The 14,022-nt window shown below is 38.0% G+C and overlaps 1 protein-coding gene across 7 annotated transcripts in view; it reads right to left on the bottom strand.

Annotated features, from left to right (window-relative positions):
- CSNK1G1 (casein kinase 1 gamma 1) overlaps nt 1-14,022 on the bottom strand; it is a 47,330-nt gene that overhangs the window by 22,766 nt on the left and 10,542 nt on the right. For all 7 annotated transcript variants that reach the window (XM_042472828.1, XM_042472833.1, XM_042472832.1 and 4 more), the window contains exons 3-8: nt 8,580-8,620; nt 7,923-7,992; nt 6,682-6,833; nt 4,482-4,716; nt 2,298-2,383; nt 1,301-1,385 (exon numbers count right to left, since the gene is read on the bottom strand). In XM_042472828.1, the coding sequence (XP_042328762.1) occupies nt 1,301-1,385; nt 2,298-2,383; nt 4,482-4,716; nt 6,682-6,833; nt 7,923-7,992; nt 8,580-8,620 (669 nt within the window). The remainder of the gene's footprint in view (nt 1-1,300; nt 1,386-2,297; nt 2,384-4,481; nt 4,717-6,681; nt 6,834-7,922; nt 7,993-8,579; nt 8,621-14,022) is intronic.

Genomic DNA, 14,022 nt, shown 5'->3' with positions numbered 1-14,022 from the left:
TTTGGCAATGTTATAAACTAAGGAGGCAGAGAGACTTTTATTTAACTCGTATTGTCAAGTGCATTAACATGGACTTGTTCAAGAGGTGGTACATTTTGTATCGGAACATTTAAACCTGCATTTTAGTATTCCAAAGCAAACACATAACTTACATGGTGTGCAAACATTAATACATATGCATACAAAAATGAGTCATATGCACAGCCATGTCAGTCTTGCAGTTCTTACCAAAGCAACTCAAAGCCTTTCATTCCTGTTTACCAGATGACCAAACCTCCTATTTTTGCATTTGCAAAATGAGCAAATACAGAAAATTTACCAAACAAGACAGCTGGCATGCATGGCAGAGTTACAAACCTGACAGACCTGACTGTGTTTACATAGTGATGCGAGCTGCGTTCTCAGGATTGTAATGAGAAGCAAGCCACCCATTTATGAATTAATCCCCATGTGCCAACTGATGAGTCTAAGTTCTTTTTCCTTTGGTACCATTGTGGGAAGTCTGTACCCTGCCTTTGTCAGTTTTTATTCTTGTGCGCTGCCAACCAGACATGTATTCTCTTACTTAACTTTTGCTGGGAGGATTAGAAACATAAATGGAGGGGGGGAAAGAATAGTTTTTCAGATAAAGCAGAAAGGATGATATGGGGTAGATACAAACTGGCACAGGTAGCTTTTGACTATTCTGTGCTACTGGCAGTAGAGGTTACAGAGTACAGTATAGAGGTTATAGAGTATAACTTGTTCCCACCCATATCAGAAGTCCCATGAGCTTAGGTAAGTCCTATGAGTGGGTAGATTGTTCCTCTGTGCTATCCTGAGAACTAGAGCTTGGAACTTACCATGAAATTATCATTCTGGGATGGCAGGGAGAGGAACGCACTCTCTCCTCCCTCCAAAAATAATTAGGTTCGCAATTTCAGGTTCTGTAGATACGTTGTATAGTCAGGTATGGGCTAGTAATTAAACTGACAGGGAAGGGATGGAGTCACAATGGTAATGGAGAAAGAACCTAGACTTCTGCCTCATTATTTGGGACATGAGGATTAACCCATGAGGGGTGGACTGCTCTTGCTGCCATCCTAGAACAATCATTCATGGTAAGTTCCAACCTCTCAATAGCAGTTTATCAGTATTTGAAATATGAGGAATCCATGTGTCTGGACAAAGAATGTGGCATATCATTAGAAGGAAGTTATCATTATAAGATGAGCTAGAACAATGCTACCTTAACAGGAGATCAGTCCTTTGTCAATAAAACATTTTGCACAGATGACATACCACTTAGTATGAAACTCACCGGGGAAGTTCTCACAGAGAACATCTATTGGAGTGTTCCTTTTAGTATCACCAATCTTCTGGTATCTCTCCTTTAGTGTATCAGCCTGCACAATTGCAAATATTTTTTTATCTTCATCATACTTTTAAAGAGTATTAGCTGATAGTCCAAGATAAGTAACTCTCCCCACAACCCTAAAAGGAGAACACCACCATCTTTCCTTTACACAAATGGAATCTATGACAACTTTTTCTTCATTCCTTGCAGCAGCTTCACTCTTCACAAGTCAGCCCTCTGTATCTACAGTTTCTTATCCACAAAATCAATCAATTACAGGTTGAAAATATCCGGGGCAAAAAAAACAAACCTTGTTGTTTACCATTTTATTTAACTATTCCATTATATATAATGGGACATGGCATCCATGGATTTTGTTATTCATTGGGGGGGTCATGGAACCAAATCCCAGTGAATGCTAAGGCCTATTGTATTCTCTTTTCTTTGGTCCCTTAATCGCCTTCTAGGGCATAAAACAAGGGGAGTGGTTGCTAAATAGCTGTATTTTGTTTTGTTTTTCCTTTTGCCAGGGAGACATACCAACTATGAGGAAAGAAGCAGAGGCTAAGACATAGACAAAATGTAAACAGTAACTAAACAGTAAATTTGAAGTTAAGAAATGCAAGGATGAAGAGGATTAAAATGAAAAGATGTGGTAGCCAAAGTTCATTTTGCAGCCATCTCCAGCTTCTTTGCAAAAACAAAAATGCAGGGGGGGATTACTTTTTATGACCAGCTTCTACAATTAAATTATTAGTTCCCACAGCTACTGGCAACTGTGTTTGTTGACCCAGTGTACAGGGTTTAGGGCAAAGCCTGGTCACCCCACCAACTATCACTGTTCAAAATTACAAGTATATGTTTTATCCTGAACTATTCAAATTACTGTTAACTGTTAGTGGAAGATAAAATAAAGCTACAAGTCACACAGGAAGTTTACTGAGCACACTGGAGCATATACCTTAAGGCCCTGCCATGGCAAACTGCCTCGAAGGAAATACATGAACATATGTCCAAGGGCTTCCAAGTCATCACGCCGGCTTTGTTCTGAAACACATGAAAAACACATCACTGCTTCATCTATTGCAACAGAAATCTTCACTGATTACATTTCTAACACTAATGCAAATCGAGGAACAGGAACACATTTGGAAATGTGAGCATAGATAGGACACAGCAAAGAGTCCTGCTAGACCAGATATAAATTCCTAAAGCATCTTTATTCTACATTTATAGAACACCCCACATTTTTAACTTCCCACTGCAAATGTCAGTGCATGCACCAACAAATATCTTGAGAGCATAAATTGGGATGGCTCCAAATATGATGTCAATGTGAATATGAAGACTTCATTAAAGTAGTTCATTCCAAGTCAGGAATACTCTCAGCAGCAGAGTAGAAAATATAAGATCAATATATTTACCAAAGGTCCCCAAGAGGGACAAATACACAGTCTCAAATATGATTAAAAATATTTATTTATTTATTTTCATTTCATTTATATCCCACCTTTCACCCCGGAGGGACCCAAAGTTATGCATAAAGGTTCGAAGATATTCTATAAATTGCAGCGAAAACTAGGGGCTGTATGTACAGGCCAAAAGGCCCATCTTCCCGCAACCTGGCATTGTCCTATTTAGACAATGCAGACCAACAGCCCCAGGAACAGGTAGACTAGATGCCATTTTGGCAGATACAGCCCAACCCAAGCCATACTGTCCCTTAGCGTGGTTTTAAAAAATCAGTTGTTTGTGGTGGAGTTTGTGAGTAACTCTACCATGACAGCTGGTAGTGCAGAGGTACATACCTACATGCTGCCTCCATTCTCTGTGCAGGCCCCAGTTGCAACTTGTGATGTCTAAGGGGGCACCTGGCCACGTGAGTGAGGCCAGAGCCCCCATTTCCACCCTTACAGGCTGTGGCAGGGATCCTCACAGAGAACAGTGGCGATGAGGACAAGTAAGTCAGTGATTATGACAGCTCCACGGCACAGTGATGACGAGGCATTTAGACACCCAGTTGTCACTGCACAGGGCCAGGTACGTGCCAGGAGCAGGAACAGTCCAAATCTGTGGGCAGAATATGATGGGGCGAGCCCATCATACCCTGCCCATGCATTCAGCACCCTAAGTGGTGGTAAGCCACAGAATAATGAGAAAGGAGAGATCAGGTACACCAGCATGGCATAACAGTAAAAACTGAAAACTTGCACTACACAAACTGAGGTATTTATATACAAGAAGCCCTTCACAAATTAATTAGAGCTTTCAAGAGGTCTGCTTTAGCTGCCTTAAGAAACAGTTTAACAGAGCAAAAGATAAATTTGCTAGAAATCACTTCAATTCAATTTACCCTGGAGAAGAGAATGTTAAGAGGTGATATGAGGAGGGAGCAAGCTTGTTTTCTGCTGCACCAGAGACTAGGACCCGGATTAATGGATGCAAGCTCCAGGAAAAGAGATTCCACCTCAACATTAGGAAGAACTTCCTGACAGTAAGGGCTGTTCGACAGTGGAACACACTCCCTCAGAGTGTAGTGGAATCTCCTTCCTTAGATGTTTTTAAATAGAGGCTGGATGGCCATCTGTCGGGGATGCTTTGATTTAGATTTCCTGCATGGCAGGGGGTTGGACTGGAAGGCCCTTGCAGTCTCTTTCAACTCTATGATTCTATGAATTCCAAAAAGCTATCTGTATCAAACCAGTTGTTCTACAAAAAAGAACAAGATTCCATCTGGCTGGACTAAAGAAAAGTGCAAATAGAACTAACGAAATTTAGAGAAACTGTTTTCTGAAATTTAGAAAAAATTAGAAAAATTGCCATCCAAGTAGTCAGTGGAATAACAGAAATTACTAGATTGATTGTTAGTTACCCGATATTGAAAACCACTTTTTCCCTTAAAACAAAAACAAAAAACCCTGTTAACAATATAGTAACAGCAACATAGCCCTCCATGTTTCAATACTTATATTCAGAACCACTGTAGTCTTTTGCCATCCAGTTTTAAAATTAGTTACCATACAACCTTGAAATTCCATTCAACTGCTTCATGTTTGATAACACATGAAAATGCTTTGGCTGTGCAAAAAAGAACCAATTTTTTTTCTTACGTAATGCAGACAGCATCAAATTAAACTGAGCAAACCTTTGCCAAGATGTGTGTTGATTGACATGTATCTAGCTGTTCCAGTTAGGCTCTTGTGTTCCCTGTATGGTATGTGTTTTTGTGTTTCAGGATCAATGTATTCCTTGGCCAATCCAAAGTCTATTATGTGAATTACATGTTCTTTCTTATTTCCTTGCCGACCAATAAGGAAGTTTTCTGGCTTGACATCTCGATAAATGAGGTTCTTTGAGTGCACAAATTCCATCCGAGTGATCTACAAGAGGAACAGAGATGCAATTATGGAAATGCCTCAAATTATGTAACATTTATCAACTGTTTATGAACTACTATCAACAAGTGTACACTAAAAGCATTGCAGAATGTTAAAATACTCTATAATTCTTATCCTGACATTGCAAAGAAAACTTACAAATTAGAATAACAGAAATGTTCTTTAGTTCATCCAAATCACTGGGGAAATTCAAGCCCTACAAGATTGTAAAGTAATGGTCTTATGTGCCAGAAGAAACTCATGTCCCAAGGAACCTCAGAGTACTGCAGACATTTCAGTGATGGTTTCTTAGGCTCTGCTGTTACATCACATTATAAAATGAGTGCTGTCTAATGCGCATCTAATACTTTCTTGTGGAGAAAGATGGACAGCACCTGGTAGGCAATGCATCCTAAAGAAATCTTGTCCATCGTTACTATTTTTTTCATGAAGAACTTCACTTACAAGACATCACAGAGTCTTCTCATGACAATCCTAGTAACTGCCCCCTGCTTTGACCATAGCCTTGATAATATTATCTGAGGACACGATAATACCTAAGAATGTACTGATAGTTGTTTTCTAGCCAACCTCAAGGAACTAGAGTAACATTTTGAGAAAAATCAATTTGATTCATGTGCCATGGCTTATAAATAGAACCCCATGCATTCAGAAAATTGCTGCAGTTTAGCTTGCCACCTTATGGCTTTGGTCATGGATCCCCTTCAGACAGACTCTGTGCAGTGCTTTGAGTGTAAACAGATATGTGTGTTTGGCTGAGACCTTCTTCACTGCTCACTTAATACTTAGCACACTGTGAACTATCTCTGAAGATCTTATCATGTACCCCAAGGTAATTGCAAGACATATTCAACAAGAATGGCCTTTTGTGTCCTCAGATAATATTATCATGGCTATGGGCAAAGCAGGGGGCAATTACTAGGATTGTCATGAGAAGATTCGGGTTTTGTCCCAGCAGGGAGCTGCTGTTGAGAACCAAGAGGGGGGTGATAATGATCTCATTGCACGGATTTGTGCTTATCCCTATTTCAGCCCTATTCAAGGGCAACTGGAAACTCTCCTGGAACCAATATAATCTACTGGACATGCTTCTCAGCAAGGAGCAAGATTCCTGAAAGAAGAGGTCTACCCAGTGCTGATCTCTTATCAGAGCAAGATGGGTGTAAAAATCGAGCTGTGCTTTGAATTTAGTTTTCATCTTGGGCATGAATGGAAGGGATAATAAAATATCTGTAAAAGTATGAATTGGGTCTTAAATGTTGCAACAGTTCTGGCACGTCACATAGGCAATGAGCACTCCTGGGGAAGAACAAGCAGCAAATTTAAAGATAATGCTACCCTTACAGCTGCAATTTTCAGAGAGTCTCACTCACTCACCAGAGTGCACTATCCCAATCCGCCTTTTTGTAGGCTGGAAAAGGAGCAGCAAACAACTGCTCTTTTTTGTGCTGGCAAAAAGCTGGCTTTTCTGCCCCACTGCAGTGGGAAAATAGCTTTAATATGCTCCGCATGTAAACGCTACACTATTAGAGTGCCCAGAGGCCAACCCATATGTGGGCGGCTGCCTGGCTTGAAGCCGGTTTTCAGGCATCTTGGGGGCATGCATCCTCTGTACACTACACCCCCAAGACACCCCTAAGCTGGCTTTTTATGCCGGTCTGTTTCGCCCCTTAGTTTCACTTCAAGACATTTGCTGAGTTTTGTTAAAGATTCATGTTAAGCAGTTTAATTAATACAAGGAAAAAAAAACAAGGATCAAATACAAAGCCTAACAAAAACAATGTAGTTTCTTAGAAATGAATGTTAGCATAAAGAACGATTGTTAAAGCTTTGTGGTAATGAAAAGAGATTTGCCCTTAAAACAGAAACCACCATCACCAACAACAAAATAAACAGCAGATGTAATATCAAGATAAAATAAAAAGGTAAAGCTCTCCCTTTACTTACAAGCTGGATTGCTATCATAAGGACAGTCTTCAGAGTGAATGTTCTGTCACAGAGATCAAACAAGTCTTCCAAACTGGGACCAAGGAGCTCAAGAACCATGGCATTGTACTTTCCACATGGCCCATAGTAATATACCTGTGGGAAGCCTTCAACTGAGAGAATTAAAAATGTTTTAATACTTCAGGAGGAATACAGCATTGTAACTACTATCACATGGAAATTTTCTCAAACCAACACTTTTTGTAGCACTCAAATTGACTTTTGTATTGTGCATTATGCACAGTGGTTGCTCCCACATATCCTAAGGAAGTCACATTTTTTACCATTCCAAAGACAGGTATTAATGATGCAAACTTCCTACTCAGATTTTTCCAAACTTGCCTATGATTATAAGAACTCTCAATTCCTCCTCCACTGGAGATAAAATACATGTTTGTTCTTAAACTTGCTGTACTTCCCTAAGTCCTCAACACTGCAAGTATTAAGACCAACAAAAGTCAAATTATGCAGCAATGCTGATGAGCTACCTAGTCATCTATAAGTGTAACTCAAAAGTAGAGGTCATGGACTGGTTCCAGCCTATAAGCCATTGGCTGTCAGTCTATGGTCGATTTCCATATAAGAAAAAACTGTTGTAGCCAATGAACATAAATATGGTACCTGCATGGCACACTTGGGCAAAAAATGCCAGTCACCTTATATTGAATAGCTTGGAATACACATCATTCACTATCAAAACATCTCCCAATCACACTTTTTACAACCATTTTTGGATAGAATGACTTACTGGAACCTTTCAGCTAAAGTGCCGTTATCTTTTCTCTGGAGAGAACATACATATAGTGCGATGTGTAGCTAAATTTGTAGTCAATGCTGCTCGATTGAGAGATCAATTTATGGTACAAAACGGAGTTTTGTGTCATGGCGATGAGTTTATTTAAACACTTTCATTGTTATCTCCCACTCTGTTTTAGCTAGTCTTATTTTAGACTATTTTATTTTGAATCCTACTTTATTAAATTTGCTTTTAGTTAGTCTGTGTCCGTTTTAACCTCTTATATGAGTTTTACGTGTGATTCAGTTTTATCTTTGTATATATGCAGACATTCTGATATTTCTATCTTGTACTGTATATTATAACTGTATTTAGTATCCTATTGGTATGGTCAGCTGACTAATCTATTAGTCCTCATGCACTCCTTTATGACAACCATCTATAATTCCTAGAAGATATACCTTACCTGTGCATCCAATGTGTTTATAAAATCTATATTCTAAATGCAGCTGTGGGGCACGTGATTTTAATGGTTCCTATAAAAACAGAGTGAAGAAATAAAGTAAACAGAGATGTATAGCAGACTGTATTTCTTTACATTTTAAAAGGACCTGGACAATCTAAACCCAAGAGTAAATATAATTAGATTTTAAAATTTGCTACCCAATACTTAGTCCTAATTTAAAATATCAAGGCAACTTAAACAATAGTTGAAATAGAGTTGAAACAAAGCTCAAAGAGAATCCCTCCAACTACATGGGTACAATATCAGATATGAATGAGTATAACATTATTTTATCAAAGAACAGAAATCTGCATTGCTCTGAATTAAATACTTTGTATATTATATGTGGTAAATTAGAAAGAGGCTATTCACTAACAACATAATTTGAAAAACTTTTAGCATGTTAGCATTAAGACAATTTTCCAGTACTGTCTTAGAAACATATTGTTAACTTTTTAAAACATGACCACATTCTAACCGGATACTGTAAGACAACACAATTTGTTTTTCCATAACATCCGTATTATCTGGAACAAAGGAAGAGTCATGAAAAAGCTGACTTATTTTGCTTAACATTCAGAATTATAAAGCTTCCTTTAAAATTACATATTTACTCACCAGTTTGATGGCTACGTATTCATTTGTATAAAGATTTTTGCCTGAAAAATAAAGGTTCCTGGTATCAGCTCTGTCAGTTAAATCAGTTAAAAATCATTCTAGAAACTAAAAAACAGGTTTACCATACAATATGATTAAGCACACTGTAAACAGGGATTCCTTTACTATCAATGGCTTATTTGTAACTCACATCATCCTCTAGAATTGATCCCATTGGAACATAAGAATTAGACCAAGATTTTTAAAAAACATAAAATACATTGCAACAGTTAACTAGAATGCTATAAAGTCTTTCCAAGCACTGTATCTGAGTAAATTCACAGATCAGCTCTTTTGTTGTTATGTGCCTTCAAGTCAACTCCAAGTTGTGGTGATCCCCACCATAGGATTTTCTTGGCAAGGTTTATTCAAAGGAGGTATGCCATTGCCTTTTTGGGGCTGAGACAGTGTGACTTGTCCAGGGTCATGTATTGGCCGAGCAAGAATTGGATCCCTGGTCTTCCAGAATCCAACACTCAAGCCACTATCCCACATTAGGGCAGTCAACTTTGGAAGCATGGTAATGGGGAACAGGAAAAAGTAAGGGTCCTGAGAAGGAAAATAAATATTGAGTAGAGGTCAAACCTGATCAAGAAAATTTGGATATCCTCTACAAATGATTTTTAGTTGACTGATTAATCTATTGACTATATTTGCATATAGATAAAAATAAATTTTCTCAAGCAAGAAGCATAGTCTACTTTTAAATTAAGCACACAGCACAGCAACTATCTTAGAAGCAGCACTTCCCCAGCATGTGTGAGAATATGGAAAAAGCCTCTGCAGGCAGTGCTTGCCATCTGTAGATTTTAAAATAGCTTCTTCTATTTATATAATACACGTGTTTATGTAATATATGTATATTGTTGTTGTTGAGTTCCTTCAAGTAGTTTCCTTCAAGTAGTTTCCGACTTATTGCGACCTTAAGGAGAATCTATCATGGGGTTTTCTGAGGAAGATTTGCCTTTGTTCTCCTCTGAGAATGTTTGACTTGCCCAAGGTCCTACAATGGGTTTCTTTTTCCTTTCTTTCTTTTTGAATTTTTATTGATGTTTTTATATATGCATTAAAAATAGAAAGAACATCAAATGCAGCAAAAAAGGAAGAAAAAAATTAGAAAGAGAAAGAGGAAAACCAAAAAAAGGTAAAGAGCTATACAAAAAATGAGAGAATACAAAGTTGACTTCCAGCTATATGTTCTAGTGCAATAAATTTCTAAAGAACATGCAAACTCCTCTCTCAATAAACTACTTTAACCTTCTTCTACTTGTAATCTCCACTACTTTTCAAATGCAATTCATTTTCATTCTTTTTCAAAAAGTCTGTCAGGGGTTTCCAATCTATAAGAATGTAACTAAAGATTTTTCTCTGATCAACATAGTTAATATGATTGGCCTGTTACAGACTGCCAAAATAAAGCTGATTCGGGTCTCACTGGAGGTATGCTATTTAAATGATGCATGGGTCCTAAGAGTCCGGAGGTCGCGCCAAAGCCATGCTCCATTCCTAAGCACTGGAGTGCAGCTTTGGTGCAGCTTCCGGATTCTTAGGACCCATGCATCATTTAAACAGCATACCTCCAAAGAGACCCGAAGCAGCTTTATTTTGGCAGTCTGTAACAGGCATGTGTTTCCACAAACACGTTCACTTTTTAAAACCATTCTTCTTTAGTAGGCAGTATTGCACTCTTTCATCTTTGAGCATACAACAACCTTGCCACTCTGCTCATGTACTGAATGATTCTCCCATAGTCCTTTTCCAGTTGTTCCTCCTGAAGTCCCAAGAAAAACAATTCTGGTTTTAATTATACAGTATATTAATCTTTATAATCTTTATATTATGTCCTAATTAAGTTTTTTTTTTCAAATAATGAAATATGTTCCTCTTTTTTGTAGATTGTTGACTCTATTAATAGTAATAATAATACTAATAAAATTTATTTATATCCCACCTCTCTACAAAATGCAATCGTGGCGGCTGCAAGACATTTGTGATCAATGGTCAAGTGGACTGGTCAGAAGAATTCTCACCTACAGCACCCAAAACCACATCATCATCTTCACTCTCCGGATGAATCTGTAGTTCTTGGCAGTATTTCATCATAAAAGTTTCTTTGGCTGCATTCTTCAAAATGTCCACTAGATGCTAGCATTAGTCCAGTGGTTCCCAAACTTAGGTTCCCCAGATGTTTTGGACTTCAGCTCCCAGAATTCCTAACTGTTCACCAACTGGCTGGGAATCAAGGGCCAAAGTTTGGGAGCCACTGCATTCATATAACATTCAGTGGTAGTTCCTATTGATAGCTTTACTACACTGTATTCAGTAGCACCGAGATCATGTCAGCAGGTCCTTTATATCTCTTTCCTACAGTAAGAATTGTTTTTCTTATTTCTTTCTTATAAGAATAAAATTAGTTTCCCCTTCAGTTATCTTTCGTAACCTCCTTACGCAGACTTTTCTGAATTTCAAACTCATGCTGAGAACAGCTGCTTCTTCCCCATTTTCTCTCTTTACTTCTTTCTTGTTAAATAGAATCAGGACACCACCGAAAGGTAAATATCATAGCAAGTCTTTTTTCTACAAAGTCCAAAGTTAGCCCAGAAGCATTAAGGAAGTGAGGCTTTGTGAGCTCAGTGTCTGTTTAGGTAACACTGCTGTGCCCAAGCAGCTCAGCAGGATGGTAGTGCAGGGCACACCTCAGTCACAGCAGTTTACACAATCTTCAAGATTGGAGTGAGGTTAATGGAGCTCATGTGGTTCATCTCCATTCCTCTCCTTATCTGGGGAGGCTTTTTGCCAGGCAGATTCTGTCTGACCACAGTCAAAAATTGCCTCTTAATGCTGTCCTGTGACATGAACCGTGCTCAGAAGTATACCATGACACCCCTGCCCCAGAAATGCCTGAGCATTGATTTGAACTGCAGTCTCCAGAGTCCAGCACTCAAAATGTTACACCACATTGGATCTCTATGTATACCACCATTCAATTAACCAGGATCACGTTTTTGAACAGACTGGAATTGAATCCTTAGACCTGAGAATCCTACAAAATCTCAGTTTGGTTTATCGCAAGATGCTTAGCCCTATTCATTCTCACAAAACACTGGAACATGAAACTAAACAAAAATGCTATCTCTTTCTATCAAATATATAAACTGTTAATTCTTGCTAGAATCCTATGCAATTAAGATCTGAACTATGCATCTCTTTGCCCACACTTCTTCCTGTCAATTGGAAATAACTTTAGAGATGAGGAAAGAAGTAAGCAATAATTGTGCTTAATTCTGCTCCTACATGTCACTTTCCTGCCACAGCTCCTGCTGCTCCAGCTACGTATTTCAGACCAATGTTTACAATGTAAACAACGAGCTACAAACTTTAGGAAGGCAACTGTTTTATGGGCAAGAAACCCTGAATGTCCCTCTGTAAATTAGCACAAGTTCTGAAGTATTTGTGAAGCAAAGATAGGCTATTAAAAAAACAAAGAAATGTTACAGATTGTTACAGAACAATAGTCACAGTACATTCCTTCTGAGTCTCACAATAGCACAATCCCAATATTCAGTTGTACTTGTTGCAACTGGAAATGTTCATGTTTAGAAATTTTGTTTGTAAAAAACAGAGTTAAGGATTTGTCTGGGAATTCATTGCAAATGAAGTAAAGAGTTGTGGCTACTTCAAATTACAAAGCGCATTGACTGAAAACATTGCATGATTTACTTAAAAAATAGGTGTCAAAATAGTTTTAACAGAGAAAATCTGCAATAAGGAAACAAAACTAACGTCCTATATGGAAATGGAAAGAGAACAGAGAGTACATGGGCTGAGTGTTGGGCAAAGACTTTGGGAGACCAAGGTCTGAATCTCCTCTCAGTCATGGAAACCCAATGGCTTACTATGGGCAAGTCCCATTTCATCAGCCTAAAGAGAAAGGCAATCTCAAACTATCCTCTGAATAAATCTTGCCAAGAATCATGAGGCTGTGTGTCAGCTTGAGGGCATATAACAACAATGGAAGTGAAAAACTCCTCCATACATAAATCCACTGTAATGGAAACTGAAAAGAGAATGTAGTTAATGAAGAGCCCATCTTTATGCTTTACATGCAAGAAAGGGGCAGAAAATCAAATGTGCATCATATGTACAAACAGAATGCAAAGCAAGGCTTCATGCAACCCATCATTTCAGTCATTCCTTAACGAATAATTTTGGGATTGTATGGAGACTTTTCTCCTTTTCACATAGGAACTTAAGATAGTTCATTAAAAAAACTGTATATCCAAAGAATGGTTTTCAAGGTTGAAGATTGTGCTTCTAAGATGATTGCTAGGTTAAATCTGCATTACATAGTAAGAGAATACTGGTGCTTTATACTGTAATACCTTTATATTCTACTTTTATTCTAGTTTATATTTTTAAGGGTTACATTGACTAGGGTAGATAAAATGAGATTCCTATGAAGATGAGGGGGGATAAGAATGGCTAGAAATCAAACTGAACAAAAATATTAGCAGATTTGAGGAAAAACAGTAGGTTTTTTTAAAAGGATCATAATTAATTGGGACACTGATTTAAGAATGTGTAAAGCATTAATGATAGCTTGAATAAATAATTCTTATTTCCGATACATATTTTAACACAAATAGTGACATGTTCAGGGTCACTTGTGATCCAGTAGTCAAAGCCAGTTCATTCAAGGATCTTCAAATGAGCCATCGCATGAATTTAAAAGGCCAAAGCCAATGGCCAAAAATAGCTATCACTGTCCATATATTTGAAAGAACACTGAACTCAAGAAAATGTCATTTTAGTATCTTGGAAAAAATACCCAATAATGGTTACAAAGTCTGTTATATTTCAAACATGACAAACAAGTCACTTTGGGGGCAAGGCAAACAGGACACTTGTTCTCTCCCTGAATACGCTCATCTGCCCTTCTGCCCTCTATGAAATGGTTACTTGAAAAGGGCTTCTGTATTGCCCTGTTTACTATTTTGGAAGCCTGTTGCAGCAAGCTTCCTTCAGTGATACCAGCTTCTCTTAATTCACTTCACCGAACTGTTAATAACCTGAACTATTATCGAACTTGAGAGTATAGCCCTCAGTGTCCACAAATTCTGAATGTTTGCCTTCTTCTTTAAAGCTAACATGGGCTTAGTTGCAACAGTAGATGCCTGAATATATTGCCTGCTGAGCAAATTTCAGCCTTACCAAATGTTCAGCTAAAAGAAGCCATATTAGACAGAAGCAACAGATGATAAAATACACCAAACTAAGATTATACTGTATACTGCTTTCAATATAGATATACACTTCTTGGTGATGTTAACACATATAGCTGTTTCTCAGCTTTTGGAAGAAATATACACAATGAGCTTAGTATTTCAACTGTTCATTTTATGAA

This window comes from Sceloporus undulatus, chromosome 6, assembly GCF_019175285.1.
Source record: "Sceloporus undulatus isolate JIND9_A2432 ecotype Alabama chromosome 6, SceUnd_v1.1, whole genome shotgun sequence".
Lineage (NCBI taxonomy): Eukaryota > Metazoa > Chordata > Lepidosauria > Squamata > Phrynosomatidae > Sceloporus > Sceloporus undulatus.
The sequence above is the reverse complement of the archived record's forward strand: the minus strand, read 5'-3'. Positions and strand labels throughout refer to the sequence as shown.